The 21,883-nt window shown below is 31.1% G+C and overlaps 1 protein-coding gene across 2 annotated transcripts in view; it reads left to right on the plus strand.

Annotated features, from left to right (window-relative positions):
- The first annotated feature begins 5,751 nt into the window (after window positions 1–5,751).
- Window positions 5,752–21,883, plus strand: part of Xpc (DNA repair protein complementing XP-C cells homolog) — a 201,824-nt gene continuing 185,692 nt past the window's right edge. The window contains exons 1-2 of one of the 2 annotated variants that reach the window (XM_072529819.1): window positions 5,752–5,937; window positions 15,146–17,604. In XM_072529819.1, the coding sequence (XP_072385920.1) occupies window positions 15,160–17,604 (2,445 nt within the window). In that variant the 5' untranslated portion in view covers window positions 5,752–5,937; window positions 15,146–15,159. The remainder of the gene's footprint in view (window positions 5,938–15,145; window positions 17,605–21,883) is intronic. The other variant, XM_072529820.1, reaches the window with a different exon arrangement.

Consider the following 21,883-nt stretch of genomic DNA (forward strand, 5'->3'; position numbering starts at 1 on the left):
AAAATAAAACTCCCTCACGCACCAATAAATCATTTTTTATTTTAAAATACTGCTTTAACTCATCATTATCTAATACTTTTTTTATCTGGCCACCCTTTTATACAGTACCCCGTTACTTTTTTAAGATTATTATCATACATAGTTTCTTTGTTTATTTCTGCTAACCTTCTATTGGTAATAGGTATTTCAATGTTAATCGTATGCACAACTTCTTCCATTTCATCATCTTCTTTTACTTCATCTTTTATAGATGACCTACTTAATAGATCAGCTACATACATCTTTGAACCTGGTACATACTCTACTTCAAAATTATATTTTAGAATTTTTAACCGCATCCTTTGTAATCTGGATGTAATTTTATTAATATATTTTTGTTGTATGCCGATTATTGGCTTGTGATCAGTTTGTACTATTATTTTATTGCCGTAAACAAACTAATGAAATTTATTTAGACTAAAACAAATTGTTAAATATTCTTTTTCTATTTGTGCATACCTTATTTCAGTATCAGTCAACCTTCGTGAGCAAAATGCTATGGGTTGACCTTCTTGCAATAGGCAACCTCCCATACCGTACTGGGAACTATCACTTTGTATTGTAATCAGTAAGTTTGGGTTAAATATTTTAAGGGTTGGTAAATTACCTATAACCTTTTTCAGGTTATTAAATGTATTATCATGATCAGCAGTCCACAAAAATTTTACATTGCTTTTTATTAAACCTCTTAGTGGTGCTACTATTTCTGTTAGATTTGGTATAAATTTTATTAGATAATTTACCATTCCCAGTATACTCAACAATTGTTTTTTATTTTCTGGTACCTCTAAAGCCATTATTGCCTCTACATATGAGTTATCTGGTTTTATCCCCTCTTTGGAATAAATCTGCCCCAAATATTTCACTTCATTTACTTTATATTGTAACTTATTAGAATTAAATTTAACATTAAATTGCTTAGCTCTTTCTAATACTTGATTCATTATCAAATCATGTTCTCTTTCATCTTTTCCTGCTATTATTATGTCATCAAAGTATATTGGAACATCTAAATCGCCAAAAATATTCTCATTAACCCTTTGAAAAACTTCTGGACTACATGATAGGCCAAAACACAATCTCTTAAAGCGATATTTGCCAAATGGGGTTATGAATGTGCATAATTTTCGGCTATCTTTATCTAACCCTATATGATAAAAGGCATCTGACATATCCATCACACTGTAGATACTTTTCCCCCTTAGTTTTAAACCTATTTCTTCTATTGTTGGTATGGGATGCCTATCTATACATATGTACTTATTCAAATGGATAGGATCTAAACAAATTCTTAACTTGTCTGAATTAGGCTTTTCAACACAAACTATATTACTTACCCATTCTGATGGTTCATCTACCTTCTCAATTATATCTCTGTGTACTAAATCATCCAAAGTAATTTTTAGCTTACCTTTAACTTTTTCAGCGTCTATATTTTTAAGCGTCTATATTCTTTGAATATACTGTGCTTTTGTGCTGATACTTTGCAGTGCGTCATGTGTATTAACACTGTGACAATAAAGTGTCGTTACACCCCGAGCAATTCAATTCACTGCAATAGTGCGATTTGATACAAGATACAACAAAAAGAGACAAAACATGAATAGTGTCAATTAAAATTTTCGAATCTTACCGAAACATTTCAACCTGTCTGATCTATTATCGCTTTGTGTCCTTTATTCTCAAGGTTTTATTTTTGAAAATATCAACTCTCTGTCAAAGTCTCCCACAGCTATTAAGTAAATGGAAAACAGCTGTTACTGCTTCTTTATCTGTTTTTACAATATCTGCCCTTATTTCGATGGTTTAGCAAAATATTGTTGTTTTGTAAGGATAGAACCAGTCTCTTTATTTAGATTATTTTTTATGGCCACTCACTTGAATTGATCCCAAAAAAAAAAGTTTATACTCAGATATAGATTATTAATGTTTTGATTCAAATCAATTTTAAAAAGATGGAAGCTTGAGTTATTACAAAAGTTTGTAAAAACAAAATTTAAATATAAGTAATTTCTAAATATTTTAATGTGTTTAATAATCACAGATCAGACATAGAATATATTTGTAACTCATTTATTAAATTTAATATATTTGAAATTTGCATTACAGATGTGTAAGGTGTATCTAATTTCAATAAATTTTTATGCACAAATATGCTTAAGATATTGTGGAATAGAGTACTTAGTTATTCCATTTAACAGATATCCAACATAAAAGATTAACAATATAAACAGGTTAACACAATAAAACAAAGGTTTAATTTTTAAAATTCTAATGGCATATAGATTAGAATTTATAAATGAAAAGTTTTTAATCAAAAGTACTACACTAAAATATCAACAGCACCCTCATTTGCTAGTATTTCCATGTTTCCTCTATTAACTACAATGTTATGTAAAACCAAAGAATATAGACGCTTATAGAAGAATTGTTCACTGTTATTTTTGAAAGTTAGCAAAAAGTGGGACATAGATAAGGAAAAGTGGGACGAGTGGAACGCACGTGTTGCACGTGGTACCACTAAGGAGCGGTCATGTCAGCTGTGGCTCCGCTGTGGCTCTACCATTGCTTCTAAAATATGAAAGAGTGGGGCAATAAATGCAACTTTAGATATTTTTATATGTAGATGCCGCGTGGTCGTAGAATAGGATTAAATTTTTGCGTTTTATAAAATTTTTTAAAGAAAATAATATTATTTTACCTTTTAATAAATTAATCTTTTTAGAAAAATTATTATGATTCAAAGTTTTAATTGAAATATGTACAAATCTTAAGTATAAATCAGTTTAAGACTATTTTGTAATAATTTCACCAATATTCATTCATTGTGAAAATTATGTTTTAGATACTACTAGTTGTTATTTTAAAACAAGATTAAATAGTACCCATACAGCGTAAAACTTTCACATATAGGTACTATTCATTAAAATATACTGTTAAAGTTTATTTTGTTATTTCAAAAATAAATCAGGAATGCTTTTTGTTGTTATTGAAAAATTATGGATGAAATGGAAGTTTGGAAGTTTTGACGAAATGGAAAATTTCATAATTTAGTAAAAAGTTTCATTGAATACAATTTTTTTTTAAATTGAAATTTTTTAAAAATGTTTCGTTAATTTCTGGGCAGAAAAACAGTATAATAAAAAGTTATGTGACGGTTTTTCGTTGTGTTGGAACAAACCAATTTTTAATTCAAAGTTATACAATTAAAAAAATAAATACTTTGAATATTATAAATATCATACATTTTTAAGTTTTAAAATTAAAAATTTAACAATTTAATATATTGACAATAAAGATTTTATTGTGAAAAAACAAAAAAAAAAGACAACAAAAAAAAAATTTGCAAATCAATGGCATCGAAATTTGTTTCGGCGTAGATGCAAAGTTACCCGTTCGTACTCCTTTCCCACTTCCCCCTAACTACATATTTCATTATGAAATTTTCATGATAGTTTTAAGCCGACGGCCACGGCACCACGCTGTGAGTTTATGCAGCCACCCTCTTAAACCGTAACCAAATCGCCCATTTGAACTGCTCTTCTATAAGCGTTTATATTCTTTGGTAAAACTGAACAACCTGTTAGGTAGCTCTGTCATTCACAATTCTTGACACAATTGATTATAAACTTCTGCTTGTTACAAATTGTTTGCTCCATGAACAAAGTTCTTTTTCTAGGTTTAAATTCCTGACATTTAAGGTGCTGTAAATCACTTTCTACTTTATAAATAGAATTTGTTTAAAGAAATCACAATCACTGCAGAAAAATATAACTGGTCATTGTTTTAATAATCTTAATTGTTAGTTTGTTGTAACTTGAAATGGTAACAAAAGTTACAAAGAATAATACGTTTCTATGCTTGAATGTTCTTGCAAGTTCCATAATTTGTATCCATACTTATTGACGGCCTATTTATCAATTCCAAAAAAACTTTGTTTTCTTATGATAATTACCTAATCATTTTTGTGTTAAAAATAATTGGAACCCTAAATTTGTACCCTATAAAACTTCATTTTTAGGAAGATATAAAACATTAGTTATAAAAGATGGGTATAAATTATTTAAGTATAGTTAAAAATTTACAACTTAACAATTTAACACAAGTGTTAAAAGAAAATAACGAAAAGTTAGGTTATGTGTGTTAGTTAAACATTTACAATTTGTAAATCAAAAGCACCAAAAGTGACCAACTTGTTTTTAAAAGAAGAAAATGAAAAGTTAGGTTATATGTGTTTAAGAAGACTATAAGAAATGGGTCCTGATTCTAATTGAGATTTCGACTCAAAACATGTCGAAATTAATATGGCGACGTCGAAATGCGACTTTGCGAACCTTGTGGATTTCAGATGAACTAACCAAACGACGTCACTAGTTTTCGACTTATCGAAATTAATTTCAACCACAAGAAAGTGGTTGAAATTTCATTTCGAGTCGAAATTAACCTGACATGTGACATGACTGACTGGACTGGGAGAAGTGAACTTAGGTTCAGTTTAAATAGGCGGTGTTTTGATCCTTGCAAGGAAAACTGAGGCAAAAAGTATCAATATGGCTGTGTTTTACGGACATTTGCTAGTTTTGGAGGAATTAGAGAGGTTAGATATCCGACGTTCATAACGGAGGATAAGAAGAATGTTACGGGATACTCAAAATTCTTTTTCACTAAGTGATGCTCAATTTAGGCAGCAATTCCGGCTTAATAAACAAGCTGCAAATTATTTAATAAGGGTATTAGAACCATATTTGGAAGAAGGTGTTTATGCCTCTAGGATACCCAAAATGTTTAGGGTTAGTATTACTAAGCTGCAGTAAATTTAAAAATATATTAGAATATAACCACTAAGTCAAATCTTAGTGGTTATAACTTAAGGATCTCCCACATCGCCTTTTTTTTTTTCTTGCCATCTTTTCTTTCAATTCAAAATATAATTGAGAATGGCCAATATTTATGATTTAACAACTCAAACAAGAAAAAAAAGACGTTCACGTAACGTAAACAAAACAAACATTCAACAAGCGTAGTGCAGCCAATAAACAACAGGGCCAACCCAAATTTCCAGCAGTGTCAAAATGATAAAGTAAATATCCCCAGTTTTAACTACAATCGAAATGAATGAGAATCGCTAGCGATTGCGACTGTCATGGCGTAGTCGCTTTTAAATTTCGACATCGAAATGAAATAGAATCAGGGCCATGGTAAAATCACGTAAAATAGTTTGGCAACGATTCACCGGATCACTGTGTGACGTCATCACATTCTTATAAAAAAAGTATAAATATAATTTTATAGTCTATATATTATACGTCATTGCACAGAATACTAATCACAACTCATTGGCTTAGCTCGGGCATATTTTGACAGATTCATTGTCGGAAACCTACAACACAACAATTCCTACTTCTCAGTATTAATAGCTTAAGTATCCTACTATTGCAGACCTCTTTCTTTAAAAAAAGAAGAATTATTCTAAATAGTTGAAGTGTATACTAAACCCATCAAATGTTGGGTAGTATATATTTAAAAAATATATTTTAGTTGTTATAATTTAACATAACTATTTATTATATGGTGCAGATAAATAAATATTGATTGTCGGTAATACGCAAAGTTCTATTTTATTTACTATTTAGTTTGTTTACTATTAATAATGGCTATCATACGTGTGCTTGGTTGTATAGTAATATTCAGCCACTTTTAGTATGTCAAAAAGTAACTAACTTCGCAAAAAAATAATTACTAAATTCGCAGCCCAGTCCCACTGTCCCTGTGTGTTTTTTTTTGTATTGTATATTGTATGTAAATATTTTGCTTCGTAAATAGTGAAGTGGTTAAATTTTTTACAAAAGTGTGCAAATAAAAAAGTTCATAAAAAAGGAAGGTTAGTCAACAACAACAGTAAGTTTATTGAAAATAATCATTTTTATTTATTTATTTAATTACAGTATGTATTATATATAAATTTAGAGAGCTCATACATGTTAATACAAACAAAAATAACACCTAATTTGATAATTGACAAAAGAAAAGATAATAATAAATAATACTACATTTACTTTTTGATATCACATACATACTGTTTGTTGCAGTTTAGGGTATAATACTTATTTATTTAATACACGGGATAGCCCCATTAACAATTTAAATTACAATTTTCAATACCATAGTTAGGATTCAAAACTTAAAATTACTTATAATATTAAATCAATATCAAAAAATTTTAAAAATGAAACTAAAAATCTTACATAATAATAGGTTGGTATGTGGAAAGGTATATTGAAAGCAACCAATAAATCCATGTTATGATCATATTATATATATAAATATAGCTCCTGCCATAAAATCCTGCCGAGAACAATCTTCTCTTCAGGTCTGCATTAATTGTCCATACTTCAGAGCCATAACAAAGAACTGATTCAACAATGGTTTGCCCTATTCTTTTTTTTTCCATTTGGAAATGTTGTGATCCCACCATAAGGAGTTCAGATATCCTACAATTTTACGTCCTTGATTAATTTGTGTTAAATTTCGGTTTCTTCCAAACCATTGTTAGCAATGACTGGACCTAAATTTTTAAATTTTTCCACTTGTTTGATTTCCACGTCCTTGTCTATCAACACTTTAAACCTTGGATCTGAATTAATAACTAAGTAAATATGTTTTCTTCATGCTGACTTGTAACCCCCATTTAAATATTCTCTGTATAGACGCTTTATCATAAATTCTAGATCATAAGAATCTTAACACCTTCGCTGCGCCACCAGTTGAAAAAGGCTGGTAACTACGTTTGCAGAAATTACGGCTAAAAATAAATACATGTATTTCCATCTGGCAAGTAACGTACAAACGGAACGCGTTGGTCAAAACTAACATTATAGGTACCTATATTATTGTCTGAAAGAGATCTATCTAATAGAGGGATCATTTATTACCAGTTGGATTCGAGTGGTAACGCATACAAGCTATTTTTTTTCATTGTGGGGATTCCCAGATGAATTCAACTGGTGAGTAATTTTATTTGTAATTCCCAGCTTAGTTTAGTTATTTCGGTCGAGCCATAATAGTGCTCAAAATATTTGTATAAAGATTGTGTAAAATGTGTAATAGAACTGTTAAATTAGTAAATTTGGCGTTGCAAAATGCAACTGCAAGTGGTAATTGTGTAGACCCCAATCAGAATTTGGATTGTCACCAAGAAACAACTATAAATACTTTAAGCGAATCAGAGGAAGAACCATTTAGCGACAATTAGGACTGTGATCCTAATTACGCTCCTTCTGAATGTTCAACTAATTCAGATAATGACGAATATAAAATCAGTTCCGAGAGTGACGAAGAACTATTGAAAATACAAGTAAGTAAACAATTTTTTTCTCTTCTTATTTATTACTTCATGTGAAATTTATAGGAGACCAAGGTACTTCAAGAGAAATTTTCGAAAACGTAGCAACACTTGATGAATGGATACCAATAACTGAAAATAATGATATAAACATAGGTATAAATGAACATTTAGTAAACCCAGTAATTAACGTTCAGAGTGAATCCATTAGTCCTCTTGAAAGCTATTCACTATTTATAAATGACACAGTTATTGATCTCCTGGTTTCAGAAACCAATCGATATGCATCTCAACAATTAAATAACAACTCAATCAAACCTAAATCTAGACAAAGATCCTGGATACTTGTAAATCAACAGGAAATGAAAAGCTTTTTAGCCATTATCATTTGTACAGGTCTGACAAATGTCCCTACTTTACAACAATACTGGTCTAAAAATCCTCTTTACCATAACAGTTTTATAAGTAGCATCATGACAAGGGACAGATTTTTATTGATCTTAAAATATCTACATTTCAACGATAACGATGGTTTGCAAAATACCACAGATAAACTATACCGAATTAGACCTTTATTAGACATTTAAAACAATAGATTTCAAGATATATTGACACCTGGTAGAAACGTGGTTATCGATGAAAGTATGGTTCCTTGGAGAGGACGCTTAGGGATGCGTCAATATATTAAAAATAAGCGTCACAAGTATGGTGTGAAACTATATAAAGTGTGTACAACAGATGGTTACACTTATAGAATTAAAGTGTATTGTGGCAAAGAAGATCCTATTTCAAGTAAGGGACATTCACATAATGTTGTTATGGCAATCATGGATAGTTTACTAGACACAGGAAGAACACTTTACGCTGATAACTTTTACTCCAGTGTACCATTAGTTCAAGATCTGCTAGAGAGAAGAACTTTGTATTGTGGAACTTTAAGAAGTAACCGAAAAGGTCTCCCTAAGACAATTGTTACAAGAAAGATGAAATCTAATGAAGTGATAGGTATTTGCAATAAACAAGGGATAAAAGTTATTAAGTGGCAAGATAAGCGGTCTGTTTTAATGATAACCAGCAAGGGGAACCATAACACTGCTCTTTACAATACTGGTCAAAAAAATAGAAAACAAGTAGACATTTTAAAACCCCTTTGTGTTATTGACTACAATAAGGCCAAAAAAGGGGTTGATTATAGTGATCAAATGTCAGCTTACTAAACTGCTCTTAGGAAGACGTTAAAGTGGTATAAAAAAGTTGCTTTTGAGTTAATTTTTGGGGCAGCTTTAGTGAACTCTTGGATCATTTATAATACGATAAACTCAAACACAAATTGGCCTCTAATAAAATTTCGCGAAGAAGTAGCATTTCAGCTAGCCAATAAGTCTACGGACCAAACATTGGTTCAGTCTTCGAAAAGAAAACATATACTGACCAAACCCGAAGGATCTGTTACCAAAAAAAGGAGAAATTGTATGGAATGTTACAAGAAGCTGAGGGAAACAATGAAAAGTAAAGAAGCTGATAAAAGGGTCACTAAAGTTACTACATACTGCAACACATGCGAGGAAAAACCTGCTTTATGTTTACCTTGTTTTAATTTTAAATACAATGTATAAATTTTAAAACTTATACTTACTAATAATTAGCATTTGTTGTTTTTATATTTTATGAAAAATATGTATTTTGTTCTAAATAAAAGTTTTGGGTTTATTTTATTTGAAAATATTATATGCACTTTTAAATTTCAGTTTTTGCTTTACCAGATGAAATAGCCTGGTACTGATGCGGTTTTCAGCAAGTTTGTATATTCCTTGTATGTATATAACTATTACTACAAATAAATCTTTAAAAACTTACACATAGATACTCACATTTATTAAGAACTACCAGACTATTCCGACTGGTGTATCTAAATACAATATTCTATAGTACCAGTCGATTAAAACTGGTAAAGCATACAACATAATAATTGAATTTTTCGTAATCGCAGCGAAGGTGTTAAGCTAGGATGACTTGGTCATCAGCAAAGTTCAGGGAGAACAGTATGTCATTTCCTATGGGGATTCCCATTTCCTGGCAGTGGTTTTTCCAATTTTGGAGAACTGCCTCAATATATAAATTAAACAGTAAGGGTAACATACTGCATCCTTATTTTAGCCCTTTAGTTACTTTTATTGGCTCTGATAGTCTATATCTGATTTTTAGGTAAGTAGTGTTATCCCTGTATACTTCTGTGATTTTTCCTAAAACGTATGGACTAATGTCGAGTTGTTGTTAAGCTTGCCACAATTTAAGTCTTGGAACTGTATTATATGCTTTTTCTAGGTCGATAAAGGCTAGATGTACTTCGGTACCAACCGCTATTCTTTTTTGTTTATTAATTGTTGGAGTATAAACAAGTTATCAGTGCAAGATCAAAATTCAAACGTCAATAAACTTATTTTAACTTTCAATTGTGACTTATTGCCATTAAAGCAGTAATTAGATCTTATCTCTGTCGTTAGCCCGGTTGGTGTTTCTCTTCTTCTTCTTTTTTTTAATGACTGCTCGAATGTAATTGTGAACACTATTCCATTTCTCCATTTCCCGTCATCTTCACTATCATCTCTCTTACAATCACAGGGTTCATACCTATTTCTTTATACATTCTGTTTCTCTCCTGTACATCTATTACACTTCAGCATTGTGTGAGTAACAATGTCGGAATATTCGCACTATAGGCATTTATCTGTATCTGTCTTTCTGAACCTATGACGATACGCCCTAAAACAGACAATCTACCCAGTCCCTTAGGCTCGGGATCAGCATCTTTGTCCACTGAGCAACATATTCCTTGTTGTTCTTGCTTTGCTACGCTTTTTTTTAAATTGCATTTTTAGGTTACACTCAACATACGGATTTATAAAAATGGAAAAATTGCGTTGAGTCTTATTTTTTAATCACATAAAAAGTAAAAATATGAGAAAATTGATTTAGCTTGTGTCGATCTCAAAAAATATGATTACCCTGCCAAAACCGTAAAAAACATGGTTTTTGAGGGGTTTAAAGGAGTTTCGCCCAATTTTTGAATGCCCTAACGACCTCATTTAATTTAAATTGTATGTTACCTATAAAAAACCTTGATTTGATATATTTTGAAGTCTATAAAATGGAGGAAATACCCCAAACCCCCTAACAAACAGTATTTCTGATTTTTGAAGTTAACGCACCATACCTACGGAAAAATCTGAAAAAAATTAGAGATACAATTTTTGATCAAATACACAAAATAAAAAAAAATGCATTTTTAGGTTATGTATACTCAACGGTCAACCCGGTAACTACGGGTCTATAAAAATAGATAAATTGTGCCTATACTATAAATTCAATAGGATTGTCAGGGCAGACATTTTGTAGTTCGTTAACACTCGGTGGTAAGCGGCTATATATTTATTTCTTTATTAGCACACAAAACCACTTCTCAATTATCATTTTTGACGGTTACATCTGTTGGAAGTCCGAACTAGAGAAGGTACACTCGCCTTGTTGCGAAATGTATTATTTAGTACCGCTTGCAGCTTATCCGTGCCATTGAGGTATACCTTGAATTCCAATAGAGAGGCAGGCGGACATCGTTATTTCTTTTCGAAAGTAATTTTCTTAATGCAATACGGCAACATTGTGAAAACTCACCCACAAATAACCATTAAATCTGGTGGGTGGTAGTATTTCATGAGCGTACCGTCGGATAACATCATGGCATCAAAACCAACGTGCAGTACATCTGTTAATAATATATATATATATATATATATATATATATATATATATATATATATATATATATATATATATATATATATATATATATATAATAACGGATTTATTACGGCTGTCGCCGCTTCTCCGCCCCCAATTTCCATCTTTTTCTGTCATATGCAGTTGCCTCTTCTAAGTCTCTTGCCGCCATTGCTTCATCAATATCGTTGCGCCAACTTCTCCGTGGTCGTCCTCTCTTTCTTCTTTCAGGAGGGATCCATTCCAGTACTCTCCTAGGCCATCTGTACTCTGGCATTCTTTTAACATGTCCGAACCAGATTAATTGTTAATAAACAAAATAAAAAAGGTGGTTATCTGTGAGAGAAAAGCAAATGATAAAATCGGTTTATGAGGGATTGCGTAGAAGATATCCAAATATGCTTATAGAGGACGTCGCAACATTGTCTGGAGATTTAACGAAAGTATCGGCTCGTACGGTTTTCCGAGTAATTCAAGGTAACAAACCTATCCAAAAACCAATCCATAAAGGACGTGCTGGACGATAGTACGAAAAGTATAATCCGAAGAAAAGTTCATGGATTTTATTTTAGGAACGAACTGCCCACGTTAAAGGCTATTCAACGAGAAGTTAATGCAGACGCAGATGAGACTTTAAATAAAATATCCATGAGAGTATTACAAAGAACTTTACATGAAATGGACTTTCGGTATGTGAAGAGAAATCGGAAAAGTTTGTTGGTCGAGAGAGACGAATTAGTGATATGGCGGAGAAAATATTTGCAAAAAATTCGTGATTTTAGACGACTTGGTAAAAAAATTTATTATACGGACGAAACGTGGTTGAATGAGGGTCATACGAAATCCAAAGTATGGCAAGACTTGAATATTAAAAGTGCGCGACAGGCTTTCATTGAGGGACGTTCAACCGGCTTAAAAGCACCCTCGGGCAAAGGAAGACGTCTCGTTATAACGCACATTGGAAGTGATTCAGGTTTTTTACAAGATGGTTTAAATGTGTTTACCTCAATCAAAACGGGCGATTATCATGAGGATATGAATTCGGATGTGTTTGAAAAGTGGTTTTCGTCTATACTGACTCTTGTAGATCCTGGTTCGGTAATTATAATGGACAATGCACCTTATCACAGCCGTCGTATGGAAAAAATACCGACTTCTGCATCTCGAAAAGCAGATATAATAGATTGGTTAAGAAGTAAAAATATAGATTTTGATGAATCCATGATAAAGGTTCAATTACTTGATATAGTGCGCGAACATAAGAGTTCATACATCAGATTTGCAGTAGACGAAATGGCACGCGAGCATGGCATCACCGTATTAAGAACTCCACCGTATCATTGTGAATTGAATCCCATCGAGCTAATATGGGCATAAATAAAAAATGAGGTAGCGCAAAAGAATACAACCTTTAAATTAAAAGAAGTCAAATTATTATTAGACCAAGCGATACAAAATTAGTCATGGCAGTCATGCATTAAACATACACAGAAAGAAGAAGATAAAATGTGGGACGTAGACACGCGTGTTGATGTTCTTATCGAGCCCATTATCATTACTCCAGGAGAAGACAGTAGTGATAGTGAATTAACAACAGGAAGTGATTCAGAATAAAAATATTTCTTAAAATAATAACTAATAGGTACAGTTCTAGAGATTTTTTGTTGCTACATTCGGAGACTACCTGTGAGATCCTTCGCCCTACCTGGTTATAATTTTCTAAGTAGGTATGTACCTAATAACTATATTATTATTATTATGGCAAGTTTGTTTTTCACAATTGTAGTTTACATTAGGTTGCTGGGTCTAGAATTATTATTTTCTGTAAAGAAGTTGGTATTTATATGTGAATATGAATTTTATTTAAAAAAAATATTGTACATTCTACCGATCTCAAAGTCGATCACAAAGCGACTAAGTTATTTCGAAACTATTACCTATTTACAAATTCATTCACATTTACTTAAAACTCTCATGTAAAAATTGATTGTAAATAAAAGTTCAAAATAAAAAACAAGGTTTTTTCGGGAATTCTATTATTTCCATTTTAATCGTATTTAATTGGAAATTTCCAGGTATTATATTTGTGTTCTTGGAAATTGCTCAATTTGAATGCTACGTCGTGTTTAGTTTAAAACGCATATTATGACTAACAAGGGGTTTTTCAAAAGGTTAATCTGACAATTCATCTACAGTTTGATGTCTTAACGGTGGAACATTTTATAAAAAGCAGTGGAAGATATTCTATTGGGGAAATGCAAGGCGATACAATAGTTATTAGTTATTCTTACATTTACTACTAAAAGGTTCGTTAATATTTTCAAGTTGTTTTCTTTCTTGTTTGTTATGAATTTAAGATATTTATAAATGATAGGTTTTGTTTATTACAAATTATTACGCACCAGAAGTACATTCGTGACATTTCATTATTATAAGGGAGAAAGTTTTGGATTTAAAATATAATATAATTTAGCACCTCGACACCGTAAGGTACAAAAGGACGGCTTAAGTAAGTAAGTAAGTATAATTTAGCATTTGAGATGTTGTAAAATAAACATGTACATATTTCTTAAACTAAAAATAATATAAATGAATGAAAATATTGTGTGTACATCTGGATTACACAATTAATTGTTAAGACGTAATATTTTGAATATAATATTTTTACATAACATTTTAACAAAATATGTTTAACATATAAATTAACAATTTTACCGTTGTTTTACCGTTGACGCAAAAATATTTTTATGTGCAAGTTTCCTATTATTTTCCTTATTTAAAAAATATACACGCCACCATTGAACTACACGCGTCTCTCATCTCGGACCCCTATTGAATTTCGACCATAGTCTTATTTTCAATCACATAAAAAGTAAAAATATGAGAAAATTAATTCAGGTTATGTCGATGTCAAAAATATGTTTAACCCCTCCAAAATCCCTAAACACTGTAAAAAACGCGGTATTTTAGGGGTTTAAAAGTGTTTATCCAATTTTTGAATGTAGTAAAGACCTCATTTAGTTTAAAATATCCTATTAAAAACCCCAAAAAAAGTTGCTATGCTTTTTTTCGCAAAAATGCATTTCTAGGTTATGTACGCTCAACCTACGGGTCTATAAAAATAGATAAGTTTTGTGAAAGCCCTATCTATGCGTGAGAGTTTTTTGAAATCTAAAAAAAAAAAAAAAAATTAAGTTTTTCAGGGGAGGGGATTGGCGGGCTAAAATTGCACTGAGCTTATTTTTTAATCACAGAACGTAAAAAAATTAAAGCAATTGAATTCTGGGAGTGAGGGCATTTTGCCAATCTTAACGGGAGTACCTTTATTCTCTCGAATGTACTTACATATATTTTTTGTAATTTACATACCTTAAAATAATTCATTAAAAAATAAAAAAAAATTAATACACAACATACCTGCTCTTCAAAAAAGCTAAATTTGGCGCATAAAATATTTAAATAAAAGTTTAATGACAATTATAATAATTGACAGAATCTTCTTTTTATTCGATATCATCCATCAGATTTACTTAAAATCTCTAATTTTTCGTGCTTGAGATCACTCTTGTACAAGAATAGCCAAAATATCGTTTATAAAACACAACAGACTTGAGCACGACCTTGACGTAACTTGGCGGTGTACGTAAGCACGAGCGTGAGTACCGACTATAAATAGCATTAGACTGATAGTGATAATCCGTTGTACTATGAATCGTCCGTTGTTATATTTTTTTTGTCTTTGTCAATCGAAGGGGGAACTTAAATAGTTGCATTTAATTCAACATTTGGAGATCGACATTAAAAAATTAATAAACAAAAAATATTTATATTTTTGTCCTCAAATATTAATCTTTGACAAATTACCCATGTGTAATGGAAATAAACTGAGTAGTATTGAATGGAATTTTCCATTTATATCATATTTTGTTATTTTAATGAACCCGATTACAATTTTATTGAGTACCTAATTATAATTATTTCTTTTAGTAATTTTCAAAACGATGTTCCGACAGAAAAGATCGGTAAAGAAAACAGCAATAATCGAAAGTGATGAAAGCAGTGAAGATGAATTACCAATTAAGAAATCCAAAGTTACTCCTCACAAAAATGTTGATCACCCCGTAACAGATAAACAAAATAGCAATAATTCCTCTTCCAGTGAAAGTGATATTGAAAACTATCTCCAACCCATTGACAAACTAGATTTATCTTCAGATTTTTTTAATCTCAAGAAAGACAGCAATAAGGATGAATTTACCAAAATTGAAAAAAGTATTTTTGAAAGGGTAGGTACATCAAGGTTGTCAGATTCAGAGTCCGACTTAGATGATTTACAAGCTTCAACAAGTAAACTATACACGCAAGAAACAACTGAACTTCAAAAACTAAATTTTAAACAGTTAGAAGACTTTAAGAAAAATATCGAGGAAGCTAAATTAATTGTTGAAAAATATAATGCTAAAAAGAAGATTGAAGAAAAAAACGTTGACATATCAAATATTCTAGCCTCAGGTGAATTTAAACAGTTAATTTTGGAAAATATAAGGGATGACGATTTCCATTCAAGTGATTTTGAAACCACAGATGGGGAAGACTGGGAAGAAGTTAAATTAAAAGATCAGGAGGAAAAATCTTTGATACCTAAAAAAGAGATTGAAATAAGAATAGGCGCTATGCCGGAACATTGTAGAAATAAGAAAGGTACTGATTTAATTGCTGCCATGAAAAGAAGGCTTAACAGAATACGTAAAGAAAATCAAATTTATGTTCATAAAGTGCATTTATTATGCTGGCTTGCTCACGGAAATTTCGTTAACTCGGTAATATCTAGTTCAGATATTTTAAGTATAGCGTTATCTTTATTACCATCTGACAAATGTTATCCTTCTGATCGCGTAGATCTAAGTTATCTTGAACAAATTGTTCAATGGTACAAAAGAACAATAAAACTAAAAGAAAAGTGTCCTGTGCAACAGCTGACTTTTAAAAAAAGTTTAAATCTCCAGATGATGAAGAAAGAATCGTATGACAAGAAAATGTATGTTTTAATTTTCATTGCAATTTTAAGATCATTGGGAATACAATGCCGAATGGTACTCTCATTACAAGTTGAACCTTTACGTCCTCCTTCTAATGAATTACATTCTTTATCTACGAAAGAATCCACCAAAAAGTTATCAAATAGCAAAACAGGACATTTGAATAAACCTCATAATAAAAACAATACCAAATCAGAAGAGAAAATCAAACAGATCAACAGTGAAATGGATGTTAAACTTAAAAATGGCAAAGCAGGGATTCAGAAAGGCAGTAAAATCGAAAAATTATGTAAAGAGAAGGCTACTAAAGGCACTAGTCAGAAAAAAGACCAAGAAGGGAATAAAGAACCTCAAGAGGACAGTAGAAATTCGTTTTCTGGAAAATGTAAAACACCGTCGAAGGTAGAACAAATATTAAATAGTAGACAAAAATACGTAGTAGATCCAAAGACTAATAAAATCAAACAGAAAGTTGGAGAAAATAAAATAATTATTAAAAAAGATACCAAGAATAACACAAAGGATAATAATTCACGAACTTTATCAAAAATGTCAAATAAGGAGACAGTGCAGGCAATTAAAAAAAATAAATCTAGCAAAAGTAGTAACAAAATATCTTTAAAGGTAGAAAAGGAACCTCGGTCTAAAAGTTCAGTTACTGAGAATAAAGAATCCCTAGAAACAAAAATAACTCAGCCTAAACCTACAACTTCAGTTTCAAATATGCGCTCAAGGACAAGGAGTAGATTAGACACAAAAAAAAATATTCCACAGTTGGATGGAGCTAACGACGAAATCTCAAAAACAGTATCGAATACTCGGCAACCTAATTTACGAAACCTGAAAAATAAATTAAATGCGGAGATCGATTCAGTCAAGGACTCCACTAGTCGTTTAAAAATAAATAATGATGGTGATTCAGAAAATGAATTCTTCGAAAATTCGTTGAAGAAATCTCCAATCAAGAAGCCCAATTTTGCAAACTTAAGTCAGCCACCAACAACGTCAAAACTCGGTAATCCGTTCGATGTTAAAAATGATATAATAAATTTAATAAAAGGCAGAATACGTGAACAAAAGCATACGGATAGAAACAAAATGACGAAAAAAAGAAAATCACAAAATTATGACAGCAGTTCAGATAGTGACTACATGCCAACGTCCATTAAAAAGAAACATCACGATAGCGATAGCGATATCGAATATTTTGTTCCTAAACCCAAAATAAAAAAGAGAGTAAAGGTGAAGAGAGTAGCACCTGGTCAACCGATACTATCAGATAGTGGCGAAGAAAGCAAAAACAAGAAAGGGAATGATATTTGGCTTGAAGTATATTTGGAAAACGAAGAAAAGTGGATAACAGCAGATGTTATTCGAGGTCAAGTGCACTGTGTAAATGAACTGTATGTAAGTACGATTTGTATTTTATAAATCTGATAGGATATAAGTTCTTAGGTAGGTAAATCGTATATGATCCTATTTTTGCTTTAATCGTTTCGAAATATTCGAAATGATAATTTCACTATAAGGACATTCACTATAAGGTGGGCTAAATTTTTTTTAATAAGCAATTTGTGAAAAAATTGTAAAATTCAATTTTTTTTCTTTTCCTTGCTATATCTCGGCTGCTATCCATTCTAGAAAAATTTTGTGAAGACAAAAAGTTTTACATTTGCTACAGGAAAGAATTTATTGCAAATTGAAAAAATAACTTATTGCAAAATTAGCAAAAACCAATAAAAAAGGGGTCAAAAATTCATGTGTTTCAGTAATCTTTTTCAGATATTTAAGAGCAACATGGGACCTTTAAAATTTACCAAAAAATATTTTTAATATAAAAAAACACTACACAAAATTTCAGCACAATCGATTAAGTAGTCTTTGCAAAATAATTTTGCAATCTAAATTTTTGAAAAAAGTTGTTAATTTTCAAAATTATGCAGAACCAACAAAAAAAATTTAAATACTTGATGTTTTTAAATATAAAAGGGCATTTAAGCTTTCAAATAAAATTTGAATCAATGAAATCGGTTATATAGGAGAGCCTAGCGATTTTTTTAACAACTGTGTACAGTACAGTAGTATTTTTATTTATTTATTTACTTATTTTTTGTATTCACACATTTTGTAACACAAAAAAAATTCCGGGAACGTTTCCAGAAACAATTAATCTCTAAATTATTACAAAATTAACCTCTGCGAACCACATGACCAAATAGCTGTAGAGTTCACTGCACATATGTAGTGAACAGTCTTTTTTAATGTTGATTAAGAAAAGAGAAGTTTGTCTGATGAGCTGTCCAAGGTATGAGCAGCATTCTTCTCCAACACCAGATCTCAAAGTACGTGAAGAATCCAAGTCTCCGTATAAGTGTATTCACTAGTCTCACTTGATTTTTTTGAGAGATAGATCAGTCTTTCCAAACTTTAGTTAAGCGACTCATCGCATTTTTTGCCATACCAATGTCCCGTCCAACTTTTGTGCTTCCCAGCTGCCATCGTTAGTTATACTAGATGTGAGATAGTTAAAGCTTAGTGTTAAATCTGTCTACTACCATTATTTTCGTCTTGTTTTTATTATTTGTAAGACCAACTTTAATGCTTTCGCACTCAACTAACTCTTCGCATGAGATATATCATTTCTTGTTTATTTGCTGGTATAGGTTTAGTGTCATCAGCAAACCTTAAATTGGAGATTTTTCTACCAGTCACCGCTACTCCATCGACCCATCCTTCTAAAGCCTTCCTCATATGTTCAATATAAATATTGAATATGTTAGGTAACAAAACGCATCCCTGTTTAACCCCCTCTCTGTTCTGAATTGGCTTGAGAACTTCTGATCTAGTCGTACTGCTGCCATATTGGACTGGTACAGATTTTTAAGTGTCACCAGATGTATCAGGGCACCCATCTCTATTAAAATGGACCAAATATTATTTATCCAACTTCACAGTCGAATGTACTCATGTAGTCAACAAAGCATATTATCAAAGGTGCTTGATATTCTCTCGACTTTTCAATGAGTTGACACAGGTTTAAGATTTGCTCACGTATACCTTTTCCTTTTAAAAACCCCTCTTGTTAATGCGGTATTTGATAATGTAGGTAAGTTTTTAAGCTGTTTTTGATGATATGCAACAATATTTTACTGGCATGTGTTATTAGTGACAATGTGCGATAGTTTTCACATCTGATAGTGGCTCCTTTTTGTGTAGTGGAATATAAATTGAGGTGCACCAATCATATGGTCATTTTTCCTAATTCCAAATATCGATACAGATAGAATAAATGATATGTATTCTCTGTCACTTAGTGACTACAGCATTTCTCCTGATTTTTGTCAATGCCTGGTAATTTATTTCTCTTTGTCAATTTAATGGGATATTCTACTTCAGAGAGCAAGATAGTAGGTTATCTAGGGTAGTCGAAGGCCATAGATTTTCTGCTGAAGTCTCGATTATTTCCATATAAATCGCTACAATAGTTTTGCCACGTTTCCAGTATTTCGTCAGTATCGGTCTTTACATTACCTTCCTTATCCATCATAGACCATGTTTGAAATTTAAACTCTCGTAAGAAGTTTGACCTTTTAAATTATATCTCTCAGTTCGTTCCGACAGCCATGTTCTTCTATTTCTCTGCATATTTGAAAGGTGTAATACGCTAAGTCGATTCGAAAATGCTTTTCTTATTTCAGCATGTCTGTTTGTTTGTATATTTTATTAAAGTCGATTTATAAATTTTCCGTTGGCGTTCGCCAACATGGTCAAATTTCAAATGGGAAACTCATATCTATTCATAAACATCGTTAGCCGTTGGCGTTCAGTTCAGTTCAGCCAATAGCAATACCGGAAAAACTGACAATTTTGTTAAATCATTTGTTTACGTCTGTGTGTTAAATACAAAAAAAAATCTCAAGCTTCAATATATTTAATATGGAAGTGGAGTGGAGTCAATCCAACAATAGTAATGGTAAGAAATAATTCAAGAACGATTTTTTCTATATTTTATTCATGTTCATTATTTCAGTTGATACAGATATCTATTAGAAACTTTATAGAGCTTTTTCAAAATTATCAGTTCATTTATTGTCTATCACATAAAGATTACAAAAACTCAAAGGAGAGAGATGCAGTGTGAGAGGAAATTACCGAATTAATTAATACTAGTGGTAAGTAAAAATACAAATGTTGTCGTAAAATATGATTTTTTTTATTTTAGTTGTAGTGGACGTATGTCAGAAACATTGGAAGAGTCTTCGTGATCGTTTTAGGAAAGGAAAAAATAAGTTTCATTCCGGAATTGAGGCACCAGAAAACAGCTGGCCATATTTTAACAAAATGATATTTTATGGCAATTATTCTAGGAAAAGAAAGTAAGTTCTTTCACTGATGACCACTAATGCCTTTTCAAAAATAAAAGTTTAGTGTCAGTTTAAATATTCAGATTTTGATTAATTCATTTTTATAACTGTTTAATAAAGAATATTTATGGCTACAAAAGAAATTTAAAAAATAGCTGACTTAGTGAAGAAGATATCCGAATGTCTTCCACTGCCTCTTCTGCACCTATTGAAATTATATTTAAGGCCGAACCTACACCACATTACAAGATCTGGATATATTTCGCCACAGAAAAACCTGGTGTGTTAGTAATTTTTTTATGTTCATTACTTAAACATGAGTTTTCATTTCTTACAGGATTAATTAGCTGGTCTAATTGCATACTTAGAGGCAATAAATCCTGAAGATGGCGTTGAAGCAAATCTGTTCATAGTTGAGTAATAAATACATTGTAATTAATTTAGTTTATTTTTAAGGTATTATAGGTTAGTTTGTTTATTGATAAGAAATAAAACAGATAATTGTGCTGTAGTCTTTTTTTACCTAATCATAAAAAATCACAACAAAAACATTTACAAAATAATGAAAAATATCGTTTTAAGCAATAAAATCATCATCATATCATAAATATTATGGAATAAAAAAAACATTGTTTAAAATTAAATGAACATATTAAGGTAATATTAAAATACAAAATTTTCTCTTAGCAATAAAAAGACACCTAAAGTTTATTTGATATATTTTTTAAAATAATCTGTATAGAATTATTTTGTCATGGTATATGTCCATTTTCAGAAGGAAAATATTCACATAAACTATCTCCAATAGAATATAGGACTTATTTTGTCCATCTGATTCTAATGGTGCCTGGTCCGTTCTCCATAAACAATTTGATTGATCTGAGCATTACGTAATATGTTCATTCGAAATTTCATACAGTTGTGGTAATTTGAAAACTGCATATAGCGCGCATAATTAGTGCACAAGAACAGTATAAGTTTATTCTGCTAATAGAGAGACCGAATGTAGTATGAAATTAGTACCAACATACGAGCTTGTTTTAAACACCATTAGATTAAATTCTAGTTTTGTCAAAGTAACGTTAAGTTTTGATAACGTAAACGTCAAATATACGTTTATTTTTTCATTAGTAATAATTCTGGTTTTATTCGCAAAATGGAACGAATCGATGATATGATCGGTAGGTTTTCGTTTTTATTCGAGGGCCCCGTACCAACAAAATCTACAATTCGCAACATTATTTTTAAATTTGAAACAACTGATTTTGTCAAGAATTGTAGAAAATGATGACAATCAATTATAGAAAAATTAAAAAGGCTAA

The sequence above is a fragment of the Diabrotica undecimpunctata genome, chromosome 4 (assembly GCF_040954645.1).
Source record: "Diabrotica undecimpunctata isolate CICGRU chromosome 4, icDiaUnde3, whole genome shotgun sequence".
Lineage (NCBI taxonomy): Eukaryota > Metazoa > Arthropoda > Insecta > Coleoptera > Chrysomelidae > Diabrotica > Diabrotica undecimpunctata.